This window comes from Catharus ustulatus, unplaced genomic scaffold, assembly GCF_009819885.2.
Source record: "Catharus ustulatus isolate bCatUst1 unplaced genomic scaffold, bCatUst1.pri.v2 scaffold_86_arrow_ctg1, whole genome shotgun sequence".
Classification (NCBI taxonomy): Eukaryota; Metazoa; Chordata; class Aves; order Passeriformes; family Turdidae; genus Catharus; species Catharus ustulatus.
In genome coordinates, this window is record NW_024879551.1 from 150,009 (window position 1) to 165,127 (window position 15,119).

Below are 15,119 nucleotides of genomic sequence, written 5' to 3' on the forward strand. Positions count from 1 at the left end.
GAGACCCCAAAAAATCCCAAAATCCTAAAATATGGGGGTGGGAGATCCCAAATAATGGGGGAGGTCCCAAAAATCCACAAGGTTGGGGTCCCAAAAATCCCAAATCTAAATCCTAAAAATCCCAAAATCCAAATCCATGGCGGCACCGTCGTTGTATGGAGGTGCCAGCACGCCTGAGAGACCCCAAAAATATCCCAAAAATCCCAAATATGGGGGTGGGGAATCCAAAAATCCCAAATACACAGGGATGGGGGTCCTAAAAATCCCAAAATCAACAGGGGTGGGGTCCCAAAAATCTCAAAATCCAAAATCCCAAAATCCATGGAGAGGGATAGGGGTCCCAAAAATCCCAAAATCCATGGGGGAGGTCCCAGCACACCTGAAGGACCCAAAATCCTAAAATTCATGGTGGGGGGATCCCAAATCCACGGGGGAAACCCCAAATCTCCCAGAAAACCCCAAAATCCCAAGGAATAACCTCGAAATCCCCAGGAAAAAAAACCCCAAAATCCCCCAAGAAATCCCAAAATCCCCCAGAAAACCCCGAAATCCTTTTGGAATTGTCCCCAAAAATGACCCCGAGTGCAGCTCTGTGGGCTCTGAGTTTTGTGGCACCAAAATCTTCCCCAAAATTCTTCTCAATCCTTGAAGTGTGACCCCAAAACACACCTGGAGTCCCAAAATTCCCCTTCAAACCCTCCCAAAATTCACCTGGACACCCAAAATCTGTCCGAAACACCCCAAAAACTCACCTGGACACCCAAAATTCTTCCCCCCAAAACACCTGGACACCCAAAACCCATCCCAAACATCCCAAAAATTCACCTGGACACCCAAAACTGCTCCTCAAAATCTCTCAGACACCCCAAAATTCACCTGGACACCCAAAATCCCCTCTCAAACACCCCTAAAACCTCTCAGACCCTAAAAATTCACCTGGACCCCAAAAACTCACCTGGACACCCAAAATTCTTCCCCCCAAACTCACCTGGACCCCCAAAATTCCTCCTCAGCCCTCCTAAAACACACCTGGACACCCAAAATTCTCCTTCAAACCCTCCCAAAATTCACCTGGACCCCCAAAACCCATCCCAAACACCCCAAAAACTCACCTGGATCCCCTCAAAGCCACCTGGACACCCAAACTCCTCCTCAAAAACCTCTCAGACACCCCTAAAACTCACCTGGACCCAAAAAACTCACCTGGGCCCCCCAAAAATACACCTGGAGCCCCAAAACCTGTCCCAAACACCCCAAAAATTCACCTGGACACCCAAAATCTCACCTGGACACCCAAAATTCTCCCTGCCAAACCCACATGGACCCAAAAAACTCACCTTGATCCCCCTAAACTCACCTGGACACCCAAAACCCATCCCAAACATCCCAAAAAACTCACCTGGACCCCTCTCCAAACCCACCTGGAACCCCAAAAAGTCACCTGGACCCCCAAAATTCTCCCCAAAAACCCCACCTGGATCCCAAATCCCTCCCCCAATCCCCCCCACAGCCCAGGTGTGCTTGGGCGTGGCCCAGATGTTCCCCAGATGTTCCAGAACAGCAGGGACATGGCACAGGTGTGCATTGGGTGTGGCCCAGGTGAGGCCCAGGTATTTGAGGAGAGCAGAGGCGAGGCCCAGGTGTTCCCCAGAGTTCCCCAGGTGTTTGAGAACAACAGAAGCACGACCCAGGTGTGCCATGGGTGTGGCCCAGGTGTTTAAGAACATCAGAGACGCGGTCCAGGTGTGGCCCAGGTGTTCAAGAAGAGCAGAGGGGAGGCCCAGGTGTGGCCCAGGTGTTCCCAGGTGTTCAAGAAGAGCAGAGGCTGGCCCAGGTGTGCTGTGGGTGTGGCCCAGGTGTTGCAGAAAAATAAAACACGTGGCCCAGGTGTGCTGGGGCGTGGCCAAGTGTTCCCCAGGTGCGCCATGGGTGTGGCCCAGGTGTTCTCCAGGTGTTTGAGAACAGCAGAGACATGGCCCAGGTGTTCCCAGGTGGGGTCAGGTGTTCCCAGGTGCTCCATGGGCATGGCCAGGTGTTCCCAGGTGTTCCCAGGTGCACCATGGGTGGGGCCAGGTGTTCCCAGCTGTTCCCCAGGTGTTCCAGAACAGCAGACACACAGCCCAGGTGTTCCCAGGTGCACTGTGGGCTGGGCCAGGTGTTCTCCAGGTGCTCCATGGGCGTGGCCAGGTGTTCCTAGGTGCTCTCCAGGTGTTCCCAGCTGTTCCCCAGGTGTTCCAGAACAGCAGACACACAGCCCAGGTGTGCTGTGGGTGTGGCCAGGGTTCTCCAGGTGCTCCATGGGCAGGGCCAGGTGTTCCCAGGCACTCCCAGGTGTTTCTCCAGGTGCTCCATGGGCAGGGCCAGGTGTTCCCAGGCACTCCCAGGTGTTCTCCAGGTGCACCATGGGTGGGGTCAGGTGTTCCCAGGTGTTCTCCAGGTGTTCCCAGGTGGGGCCAGCTGTTCTCCAGGCACTCCCAGGTGCTCTCCAGGTGTTCCCAGGTGCACCATGGGCAGGGCCAGGTGTTCTCCAGGTGTTCCCCAGGTGTTCCAGAACAGCAGACACACAGCCCAGGTGTTCCCAGGTGCACTGTGGGTGTGGCCAGGTGTTCTCCAGGTGCTCCATGAGCATGGCCAGGTGTTCCCAGGTGTTCCAGAACAGCAGACACATGGTCCAGGTGTTTCCAGGTGCACTGTGGGCTGAGCCAGGTGTTCTGCAGGTGGGGCCAGCTGTTCTCCAGGTGCTCCCAGGTGCGCCATGGGCAGAGCCAGGTGTTCTCCAGGTGTTCCATGGGTGGGGCCAGCTGTTCTCCAGGCACTCCCAGCTGTTCTCCAGGTGTTCTCCAGGTGCACCATGGGTGGGGCCAGCTGTTCTCCAGGCACTCCCAGGTGTTCCCAGGTGCCCCAGGTGCGTCAGAAGAGGAACTTGCGGCACGAGGCCGCCCCGCACTTGCACTCGATGCGGGGCCGGGCGCGGGGGGAGCCGCCCAGGTGAGCCCCCCCCACCAGGCCGAAGTTGGAGTCCATGCGTGAGCTCTCGGCGTCCACGGGGTCCACTGCGGGGAGGGGCCAGGGGTGGCACTCAGGTGTGACACTCTCAGGTGTGACACTCACACAGAGGTGTGACACACTCAGGTGTGACACTCAGGTGTGGCCCTGAACCACCCAGGTGTGACCCTGACTCTCCCAGGTGTGGCACTCACACAGGTGTGACACACTCAGGTGTGGCACTCAGGTGTGACAGAGACACAGGTGTGACACACTCAGGTGTGACACTGACACATCAGGTGTGGCCCTGAACCACCCAGGTGTGGCACTGAACACAGGTGTGGCACTCACACATAGGTGTGACAGACACCCAGGTGTGACACACACAGGTGTGATCCTGACAGCCACAGGTGTGGAGTTGAGCCCCCCAGGTGTGGCACTGACACACACAGGTGGGGTACTGACACTCAGGTGTGGTTCTGACTTCCCAAAGTGTGGCCCTGAACCACCCAGGTGTGGCCCTGACACACAGGTGTGTCCAGAACCTCCCCAGGTGTGACCCTGACACACACAGGTGTGACCCTGACTCTCCCAGGTGTGGCACTGACACAGCAGGTGTGACCCTGAACCACCCAGGTGTGCCCATGACCCACCCAGGTGTGACCCTGACACACACAGGTGTGACCCTGACACACACAGGTGTGTCCAGAACCTCCCCAGGTGTGACCATGACCCATCCAGGTGTGACACTGAACACTCAGGCACACACAAGTGGGGCCCTGACACTCCCAGGTGTGACCCTGACACACCCAGGTGTGTTCAGAACCTCCCCAGGTGTGACACTGACACTCAGGTGTGACACAGACACACTCAGGTGTGATCCTGACAGCCCAGGTGTGGAGTTGAGCCCCCCAGGTGTGACACTGACACACACAGGTGTGGCATTGACAGCCACAGGTGTGGAGTTGAGTCCCCCAGGTGTGACACTGAAACACACAGGTGTGTCCAGAACCTCACCAGGTGTGGCCATGACCCATCCAGGTGTGACCCTGACTCTCTCAGGTGTGACACTGACAGCCACAGGTGACAGGTGTGTGACAGGTGTGACCAGGTGTGTCCCAGGTGTGTAACAGGGACAGGTGTGTGATACATGGACAGGTGTCCCAGGTGTGTCCCAGGTGTACCCAGGTGTCCCCAGGTGTGTCCCAGGTGTGCCCAAGTGTGTCCCAGGTGTGTCTCAGGTGTGTCCCGGGTGTACCCAGGTATGTCCCAGGTGTGCCCAGGTGTGTCCCAGGTGTACCAGGTGTGCCCAGGTGTGTCCCAGGTGTGCCCAGGTGTGTCCCAAATGTACCCAGGTGTGTCCCAGGTGTACCTAGGTGTGTGTCAGTTGTGCCCAGGTGTACCCAGGTGTGTCCCAGGTGTACCCAGGTGTGCCCAGCTGTGCCCAGGTGTGGCCCAGGTGTGTCCCAGGTGTGCCCAGCTGTACCCAGGTGTGTCCCAGGTGTACCCAGGTGTCCCAGGTGTGCCCAGGTGTGCCCAGGTGCGTTACCGTGCATGTTGTAGTCGAAGGTGAGCTCCTCGCCGGCCCGGATGGGTCTGGTGGCGAACAGGGCGATGCGGGGCAGCCGCTGGTCCAGGTTCTCGATGAACACGTTGTACACCTGCAGGTTGGGGTCACACTGCCCCGCCCCACAGGTGAGACACACCTGGCGGGTGGGACACACCCACAGCCACACCCACAGCACCTGACACACCCACAGCCACACCCACAGCACCTGACCCAGCCCAACAGGTGAGACACACCTGGTGGGTGGGACACACCCACAGCCACACCCACAGCACCTGACACACCCACAGCCACACCCACAGCACCTGATCAACCCCACAGGTGAGACACATCCACAGCCACACCCACAGCACCTGACCCAGCCCAACAGGTGAGACACACCTGGTGGGTGGGACACACCCACAGCCACACCCACAGCACCTGACACACCCACAGCCACACCCACAGCACCTGACACAGCCCCACAGGTGAGACACACCTGGTGGGTGGGACACACCCACAGCCACACCCACAGCCACACCCACAGCACCTGACACAGCCCCACAGGTGAGACACACCTGGTGGGTGGGACACACCCACAGCCACACCCACAGCACCTGACACAGCCACACCCACAGCACCTGACACACCCCAACAGGTGAGACACACCTGGTGGGTGGGACACACCCACAGCCACACCCACAGCACCTGACACAGCCCAACAGGTGAGACACACCTGTGCAGGTGAGACCCCCCCCACAGCTTGGGGAAAAGGTGCTGAAAGCTCCACCCACAAGGCAGGTAAGCCCACACCTGTGCTCAGGTAAACCCACATTTGTGCCCAATTAAATCCGCACCTGTGCCCAGGTAACCTCACACCTGAGCCCAGGTAACCCCACACTTGGCCCAATTAAATCCACACCTGTGCCCAGGTAACCCAACACCTGAGCCCAGGTAACCACACAGGTAACTGCACATCTGTGCCCAGGTAACCCCACACTTGAGCCCAAGTAACCCTCACACCTGAGCCCAGGTAAGCACACAGATAATGCACACCTGTGGCTCAGGTAAACCATATTTGTGCCCAATTAAATACACACCTGAGCCCAGGTAACCCCACACCTGAGCCCAGGTAACTCACACCTGTGCCCAGGTAAACCCCCACTTGTTCCCAATTAAATCCACACCTGAGCCCAGGTAAGCTCACAGGTAACCTCACACCTGAGCCCAAGTAAACCCACACCTGTGCTCAGGTAAACTCACATTTGTTCCCAATTAAACCCACACCTGAGCCCAGGTAAGTGCACAACTGTGCTCAGGTAAATCCACACTTGTGCCCAATTAAATCCACACCTGAGCCCAGGTAAGCTCACACTGAACACAGATAAGCACACCTGTGCCCAGGTAACCCCACACTTGAGCCCAGATAAACACACACCTGTGCCAAATTAAACCCACACCTGAGCCCAGGTAACCCCACACTTGAGCCCAGGTAACCCCACAGGTAATCCCACACCTGAGCCCAGGTAAACCCATACTTGTTCCCAATTAAATCCACACCTGAGTCCAGGTAATCCCACAGATAATGCACACCTGAGCCTAGATAAGCACACAGGTAACCCCACACCTGTGCCCAGGTAAGCTCACAGGTACTGCACACCTGAGCCCAGATAAACACACACCTGTGCCAAATTAAACGCACACCTGAGCCCAGGTAAGCTCACAGGTAATGCACACCTGAGCCCAGGTAACCCCACACCTGGCCCAGGTAACCCCACACCTGAGCCCAGGTAACCCCACATTTGAGCCCAGGTAAGCACACAGGTAATGCACATCTGTGCCCAGGTAAACCCATACTTGTTTCCAATTAAATCCACACCTGAGCCCAGGTAAGCTCACCCCTGAACACAGATAAGCACACCTGTGCCCAGGTAACCCCACACTTGAGCCCAGGCAACCCCACAGGTAACCTCACACCTGTGCCCAGGTGATCCCACCTGAGCCCAGATAAGCACACAGATAACCCCAAACCTGTGCCCAGGTAACTTCACATCTGTGCCCAGGTAACCCCACAGGTAACCCCACCTGTGCCCAGGTAGCCCCACTCACGCTGTGGTTGACGAAGTGCGAGATGTTGCCGTAGTGCGCGGCGTCCACGGTGTACACGTCCTCCACGTAGTCCAGGTCGAACAGGTAAGTGGCGCCCTGGCGGTCGTACACCTGGCCCCGGCGCTCGGCCTCCTCCGAGGTGATGATCTGGGGGGGACACCTGGCTCACACCTGGGGCACACCCGAACTGCCCTACACACCTGTCACACACCTGTCACACACCTGTCACACCTGGGGCACACCTGTCACACACCTGTCACACACCTGTGTCACACTTGAACCACCCTATACACCTGTCACACACCTGGGGCACACCTGAACCGCCCTACACACCTGTCACACACCTGTCACACACCTGTGTCACACTTGAAACCACCCTATACACCCTACACACCTGGGGCACACACCTGGGGCACACCTGAACCGCTCTACACACCTGTCACACACCTGTCACACACCTGGTCACACCTGGGAACACCTGAACCGCCCTACACACCTGTCACACACCTGTCCTGTGTCACACACACCTGTCCTGTGTCACACACACCTGTACAGTGTCACACACACCTGTATCACACCTGTGCTGTGTCACACACCTGTCACACACCTGTCACACAGGTAACACAGGTGTCACTCACCTCCCCCACGTACTCCATGACGAAGGAGTTCTTGCGGATGCGCTGCAGCGTGCGCACTGCCAGCAATGTCACACACACCTGTCACACCTGTGTCACACCTGTCACACACCTGTATCACACCTGTACTCACCTCCCCCACGTACTCCATGCCGAAGGAGTTCTTGCGGATGCGCTGCAGCGTGTGCACTGCCAGCGATGTCACACACACCTGTCACACCTGTATCACACCTGTCACACACCTGTGCTGTGTCACACACACCTGTCACTCCTGTATCACACCTGTATCACACCTGTCCTGTGTCACACACACCTGTCACACCTGTATCACACCTGTATCACACCTGTCACACACCTGTATCACACCTGTACTCACCTCCCCCACGTACTCCATGCCGAAGGAGTTCTTGCGGATGCGCTGCAGCGTGCGCACTGCCAGCGATGTCACACACACCTGTATCACACCTGTCACACACCTGTATCACACCTGTCCTGTGTCACACACACCTGTACAGTGTCACACACACCTCTCACACCTGTATCACACCTGTTACAGACCTGTACAGTGTCACACACACCTGTACAGTGTCACACACCCTGTATCACACCTGTCACACCTGTCACACCTGTATCACACCTGTCACACAGGTGTCACTCACCTCCCCCACGTACTCCATGACGAAGGAGTTCTTGCGGATGCGCTGCAGCGTGCGCACTGCCAGCAATGTCACACACACCTGTGCTGTGTCACACACCTGTGTCACACCTGTCACACACCTGTACTGTATCAAACACACCTGTACTCACCTCCCCCACATACTCCGTGACGAAGGAGTTCTTGCGGATGCGCTGCAGCGTGCGCACTGCCAGCAATGTCACACACACCTGTGCTATGTCACACACATCTGTCACACACCTGTCACACAGGTGTCACTCACCTCCCCCACGTACTCCATGACGAAGGAGTTCTTGCGGATGCGCTGCAGCGTGCGCACTGCCAGCAATGTCACACACACCTGTCACACACCTGTGCTGTGTCACACACCTGTCACACCTGTATCACACCTGTCACACCTGTATCACACCTGTGCTGTGTCACACACACCTGTCACTCCTGTATCACACCTGTGCTGTGTCACACACACCTGTCACACCCCTGTCACACCTGTATCACAGCTATCACACCTGTATCACACCTGTCCTGTGTCACACACACCTGTCACACACCTGTCACACAGGTGTCACTCACCTCCCCCACGTACTCCATGACGAAGGAGTTCTTGCGGATGCGCTGCAGCGTGCGCACTGCCAGCAATGTCACACACACCTGTCACACCTGTATCACACCTGTACTGTGTCACACACACCTGTCACACCTGTATCACACCTGTCATACCTGTCACACAGGTAACACACCTGTCACACCTGTATCACACCTGTGCTGTGTCACACACACCTGTCACACCTGTATCACACCTGTCACACCTGTCACACCTGTGCTGTGTCACACACCTGTCACACCTGTGCTGTGTCACACACCTGTCACACCTGTCACACAGGTGTCACTCACCTCCCCCACGTACTCCATGACGAAGGAGTTCTTGCGGATGCGCTGCAGCGTGCGCACTCCCCAGCCCGCGCCCGTCCCCGGTGCGGAAGATGCACAGGTCGTAGCGGATGCCGCGCTGCACCACGCGGTTGGGACACTCCTCCCCGCAGCGGCACCGCGAGTTGCACTCGTAGATGGCAGCCCCGCCCTGATCCTCACCTGCCCGGCCTCGTTGTAGGCGAACCTGTTGTGCGACGCTCCGGGGCAACAACCCCCCGGCCAGCGTGGCCTCGGCCAGGCAATCGCGGCACTCGCAGCCGGCGGCCACGGGGGTCAGCGCCACGCCCGCGCCCACCTTTGTACTCGTTGACGTAGACGAAGTCGCGGGGAGGGCCGTGCAGATCCACCTCGTTCTCCACGGCGATGCGGCCGCTGTGGCTGCGGGTGAGGTTCAGGTGTTGCTCCCACCTGCGCAGGGCGCGGCGTTGTTCGGCTTTTTGGGCCAGGTAAGCCACGGCTCGGGCGGGTAAGCCGCGGGGGCTGGGGCGGACGGGGCCGCCCGGGGCGCGGGCGAGGTCGGCGTGGAGCTGCTGGAGGAGGCCGCGGCAGCGGAGGTTTGCGGCGAGGCTCCCAGGTGTTGGCGGAGGGAGGGTAACCGCGCCATTTCACCAGGTACCACTCCTCGTCCTGGGGCAAGGGGAGGGAGGGGTTAATGGGGGGTTAATGGGGTGGGGAGTGGAGTGACCCCAAAATTCACAGGGTGACAGTTTGGGTTCTGGAGCGACCCCAAAGTTCAGGAGTCTTTTTGGGTCAGGGTTCCTGGAGTGACCCCAAAACTCAGGGGGTGTTTTGGGTCAGGGGGTTCTGGAGTGACTCCAAAGCTCAGGGACTTTTTGGGCTTTCTTTGGGCCAAGGGGTCCTGGAGTGACCCCAAACGTTCATGGGGGTTTCTTAGGGTCCATTCTGGAGTGACCCCAAAGCTCACAGGGGTCACTTTGGGTCAGGGGGTTCTGGAGTGACCCCAAAGCTCAGGGTCTTTTTGGGTCACAGGATTCTGAAGTGACCCCAAAGTTCAGGGACTCTGGGTCAGGGGAGTTCTGGAGTGACCCCAAAGTTCACAGGGGTCACTTTGGGTTCTGGAGGGACCCCAAAGTCCAGGGATGCTTTGGGTCTTTTTGGGTCAGCGGGTTCTGGAGTGACCCCAAAGCTCAGGGGAATCTCTAAGGGTCAGGGGTCTTGGAGTGACCCCAAAGCTCAGGGACTTTCTGGGGTCTGTTTGGGTCAGGGGTCCTGGAGTGACCCCAAAGTTCATGGGGGTTTCTTTGAGTCTATTCTGGAGTGACCCGAAGTCCAGGGACCCTTTTGGGGTCTGTTTGGGTCAGTTTGGGTCCAGGAGTGACCCCAAGGCTCAGGGATCTTTTGGGGTCTGTTTGGGTCAGGGGGTTCTGGAGTGACCCCAAACGTTCATGGGGGTTTCTTAGGGTCCATTCTGGAGTGACCCCAAAGTTCAGGGGGTCTCTAAGTGTCAGGGGGTGCTGGGTTGACCCCAAAGCTCAGGGGGTCTTTTGGGTCAGGGGTCCTGGAGTGACCCCCAGGCTCAGGGATCCCAGGTGTTGGCGGAGGGAGGGTAACCGCGCCATTTCACCAGGTAGAACTCCTCGTCCTGGGGGAAGGGGAGGGAGGGGTTAATGGGGTGGGGGTGACCCCAAAGCTCAGGGGGTCTTTTAAGGTCAGGGGTCCTGGAGTGACCCCAAAGCTCAGGGATTTTTTGGGGTCTTTTTGAGTCAGGGGTCTTGGAGTGACCCCAAAGTTCAGGGACTCTGGGTCAGGGAGGTTCTGGAGAGACCCGAAGTCCTGAGGGTCTTTTTGGGGTCAGGGGGGTTCCAGAGTGACCCCAAAGCTCAGGGTCTTTTTGGGTCTTTTTGGGTCAGCGGGGTCTGGAGTGACCCCCAAAGTTCATGGGGTTTCTTTGGGTCAGGGAGTTGTGGAGTGACCCCAAAACTCAGGGGGTGTTTTGAGCCAGGGGGTTCTGGAGTGACCCCAAAGCTCAGGGACTTTTTTGGGTGAGGGGGTTCTGGAGTGAACCCCAAAGTTCAGGGGAACTTTTTGGTTCCAGGGTCCTGGAGTGACCTCAAAGCTCAGGGATTTTTTTGGGTCTTTTTGGGTCAGGGGGTTCTGGGGAGACCCCAAAGTTCAGGAACTTTCTGGGGTCTGTTTGGGTCAGGAAGTTCTAGAGTAACCCCAAAGCTCAGGGGGTCTTTTTGGGTCAGGGGGTTTTGGAGTGACCCTAAAGTTCAGGGACTCTGGGTCAGGGGAGGTTCTGGAGTGACCCCAAAGTTTCAGGACTTTTTGGGCTTTCTTTGGGCCAAGGGGTTCTGGAGTGACCCCAAAGCTCAGGGGGTTTCTTTGGGTCCATTCTGCAATGACCCCGAAGTTCAGGGACTCGGGGTCAGGGAGGTCCTGGAGTGACCCCAAAGCTCAGAGATTTTTTTGGGGTCTGTTTGGGTCAGGGGGTTCTGAAGTGACCCCAAAGCTCAGGGACCTTTTGGGGTCTCTTTGGGTCAGGGGGGTTCTGGAGTACCCCAAAAGTTCATGGGGGTCTTTGGGGCTCAGGGGGTCCTGGAGTGACCCCAAAGTCCAGGGACACTTTGGGGTCTTTCTGGGTCAGGGGGTTCTGAAGTGATCCCAAAGCTCAGGGAATTTTCAGGGTGTTTTTCGATCAGGAGGTCTTGCAGTGACCCCAAGCCCAGGGACTTTTTGGGATTTCTCTGGGTCAGGGGGTTCTGGAGTGGCCCCAATGTCCAGGGACCCTTTGGGTCTTTTTGGGTCAGGGGTTCTGGAGTGACCCCAAAGTTCAGGGACTTTTTGGGGTCTCTTTGGGTCAGGGGGTTCTGGAGTGACCCCAAAGTTCATGGGGGTCTCTTTGGGTCAGGGGGTTCTGGAGTGACCCCAAAGCTGAGGGGGTCTTTGGGTCAGTTTGGGTCCTGCAGTGACCCCAGGCTCAGGGATCCCAGGTTGAGGCTCCCAGGTGTTGGCGGAGGGAGGGTAACCGCGCCATTTCACCAGCTACAACTCCTCGTCCTGGGGCAAGGGGAGGGAGGGGTTAATGGGGTGAGGGGGAATTTTTGGGTTCTGAAGTGACCCCAAAGCTCACAGGGGTCACTTTGGGTCAGGGGGTTCTGGGGTGACCCCAAAGTCCAGGGGGTTTCTTTGGGTCAGTTTGGGTCCTGCAGTGACCCCAAAGTTCCAGGACTTTTTGGGCTTTCTTTGGGCCAAGGGGTTCTGGAGTGACCCCAAAAGTTCATGGGGGTCTTTTTGGGTCAGGGGCTCTGGAGTGACCCCAAAGTTCACAGGGGTCACTTTGGGTCCATTCTGGAGTGACCCCAAATCTCAGGGACTTTCTGGGGTCTGTTTGGGTCAGGGGGTTCTGGAGTGACCCCAAAGCTCAGGGGGTCTCTAAGGGCCAGGCGGTTCTGGAGTGACCCCAAAGTTCATGGGGGTCTCTTTGGGTCAGGGGGTTCTGGAGTGACCCCAAAAGTTCATGGGGGTTTCTTTGGGTCCATTCTGGAGTGACCCCAAAGTTAGGGACTCTGGGTCAGGGGATTCTGGAGTGACCCCGAAGTTCACAGGGAGTCAGTTTGGGTCCTGGAGTAACCCCAAAGTTCAGGAACTTTTTGGGGTCTGTTTGGGTCAGGGGGTTCTGGAGTGACCCCAGTGTGGGGTCCTTTGGGGTTTCTTTGGGTGTTTGCGTTCCTGGTCCCGTTCCCATTTCAGGGGTCCCGGTTTGGGGGTTCCTGTTCCTGTTCCCATTTGGGGGCGGTTCCCGGTCCCATTCCTGATCCCATTTCGGGGTCCCCGTTCCCATCCCCGTTCCCGGTCCCGCTTTGGGGTTCCCGTTCCCATTTCAGGGTCCCCGTTCCTGTTCCCATTTCGGGGTCCCTGTTCCCATTTTGGAGTTCCCAGTTCCGTTCCCATTTCAGGGTTCCCATTCCCATTTCGGGGTTCCCGTTCCCATTTCGGGATCCCGGTTCCCATTTCGGGGTCCCCGTTCCCATTCCCATTTCAGGGTCCCTGTTCCTGTTCCCATTTCAGGGTCCCCATTCCCGTAACCATTTTAGGGTTCCCAGTCCCACTTCAGTGTTCCTATTTCGGGGTCCCCGGTCCCATTTCTGTTCCCATTTCGAGGTTCCCGTTCCCGTTCCCATTTCAGGGTCCCCGTTTGGGGGTTCCCGTTCCCATTTCGGGGTCCTCATTCCCGTTCCCATTTCAGGGTTCCCGTTCCCATTTCGGGGTTCCCTTTCCAATTTCAGGGTTCCCATTTCAGAGTCCCTGTTCCCATTTTAGGGGTCCCATTTCGGGGTCCCCAGTCCTGTTCCCGTTCCTGTTCCCATTTCGAGGTCCCCATTCCCATTTCGGGGTCCCTGGTCCCGTTCCCATTTCAGGGTCCCCGTTCCCATTTCAGGGTCCCTGTTCCCATTTTAGAGTTCCCATTTCAGGGTCCTGTTCCCGTTCCCAGTTCCCATTTCGGGGTTCCCGTTCCCATTTCGGGGTTCCCATTCCCGTTCCCATTTTAGGGGTCCCGTTTCGGGGTCCCCGTTCCCGGTCCCATTTCGAGGTCCCCATTCCCGTTCCCATTCCGGGGTCCCTGTTCCCATTTCAGGGGTCCCATTTTGGGGTCCCTGTTCCCATTTCGGGGTCCCCGTTCCCATTTCGGGTTCCCGGTCCCATTCTGGGGTCCCCGTTCCCATTTCAGGGTCCTGTTCCCGTTCCCGTTCCCATTTCGGGGTCCCCGTTCCCATTTCAGGGTCCTGTTCCCGTTCCCGTTCCCATTTCGGGGTCCCCGTTCCCATTTCAGGGTCCTGTTCCCGTTCCCGTTCCCATTTCGGGGTCCCCGTTCCCATTTTGGGCTCCCCGTTCCTGTTCCCATTTCGGGGTCCCCGTTCCCATTTCAGGGTCCTGTTCCCGTCCCCGTTCCCATTCCGGGGTCCCGCTGTGTCCCCCCGCTCACCCTCACTCTCCGGTAGTCGCACAGCAGCTCCACCTCGAAGTCGCCGAGGTTGCGGCGGGTGACGCCGAGGGCGCGGCACCGCAAGCGCTGCAGCCGACACAGGTCCTGCAGTCGCGACCACGACGACAGGCAGCACACGGAGCAGCCTGGCGATGTCACCCGAGGGTGGCGGCGACAGCGACAGCGACACACGGGGAAGGGGCGGCCGTGAGGGCCGGAGGCGACAGTGCAGTCCCCCCCCCAACAGCTCAACCCTATCGCGACACCACGACAGCGACAACGCCGCGTGGGTGAGGGGACAATAAGGAAAAAAAATAAAAATTTGGGGACAGCACAGAGCGCCCCCCCCTCCCCTCACGGCCTCACACAGCGCCCCCCCCACACCCTCAACCCTATCGCGACACCACGACAGCGACACACGGGGAGGGAGCGGCCGTGAGGGGCGGAGGTGACAGCGCAGCCCCCCTTCAACACCTTCAACCCTATCGCGACACCACGACAGCGACACACAGGGAGGGAGCGGCCATGAGGGGCGGAGGTGACAGCGCAGCCCCCTCCCGCCCAATTTCCCCTCACACACCGCCCCCCTCACACCCTCAACCCTATCGCGACACCACGACAGCGACAACGCCGCGTGGGTGAGGGGACAACGAGGAAAAAAAAATAAAAATTTGGGGACAGCACAGAGCGCCCCCCCCTCCCCTCAGGCGCTCCCCTCACGCGTTCCCGCCACTTTTCCCCCCCCTTCCCCTCAGGAGCCAACGGCCGCGCGCGGGAAGCGGCGCCTTCCCCTCAGAGCGACCCCAGCCCCTCTTTTCCCCCTCACGCCCCCTCGCAAACCCCTCAGGCCCTCCCCGCTCGCGCCACCTTTTAAATTTTCCGCCATTTTCAGCCGCCGCCGCTTTTTTTTTTGCCTTTTTCCGCCTTTTTCCTTTTTTTTTCTGGCGCCGCTTCCGCCCCGCGGGGAGCGAGAGGGGCGGGGCTTCCTCCGCCCGCGCGCGGCGCCCATTGGTTGTTTCGGGGGTTTATTTGCATACCGGCAGATGGCCGCGCGTTCTGATTGGCTGAATGCGTGATCTATTTGCATACTGACAGCTTCCCGCCCGCTTCCTATTGGCCGCCGCGCTGTTTCATTTGCATAATATCTGATCCCGCCATTGGTAGTCCCGGTCGGTTTATTTGCATATCACTCCCGTCGGCCCCCACGGCGAAACTCATTTGCATATTGTTACAAATGGCCGATTTCTATTGGACGAGGCACTGCCAATTTGCATATCGATCCCAGCA

General features: G+C 58.1%; 1 protein-coding gene across 1 annotated transcript; it reads right to left on the reverse strand.

The window, feature by feature from the left end:
* Positions 1–2,333: 2,333 nt before the first annotated feature.
* On the reverse strand, positions 2,334–14,902 carry SUV39H1 (suppressor of variegation 3-9 homolog 1). Its single transcript, XM_033086961.2, is given in 11 exon segments — positions 2,334–3,053; positions 4,535–4,664; positions 6,641–6,787; positions 8,846–8,911; positions 8,913–9,019; positions 9,022–9,100; positions 9,102–9,182; positions 9,184–9,441; positions 9,443–9,511; positions 13,833–13,978; positions 14,700–14,902. Coding segments are annotated over 11 exon segments (1,368 nt in total). The 5' UTR covers positions 14,842–14,902; the 3' UTR covers positions 2,334–2,910.
* Positions 14,903–15,119: the final 217 nt, after the last annotated feature.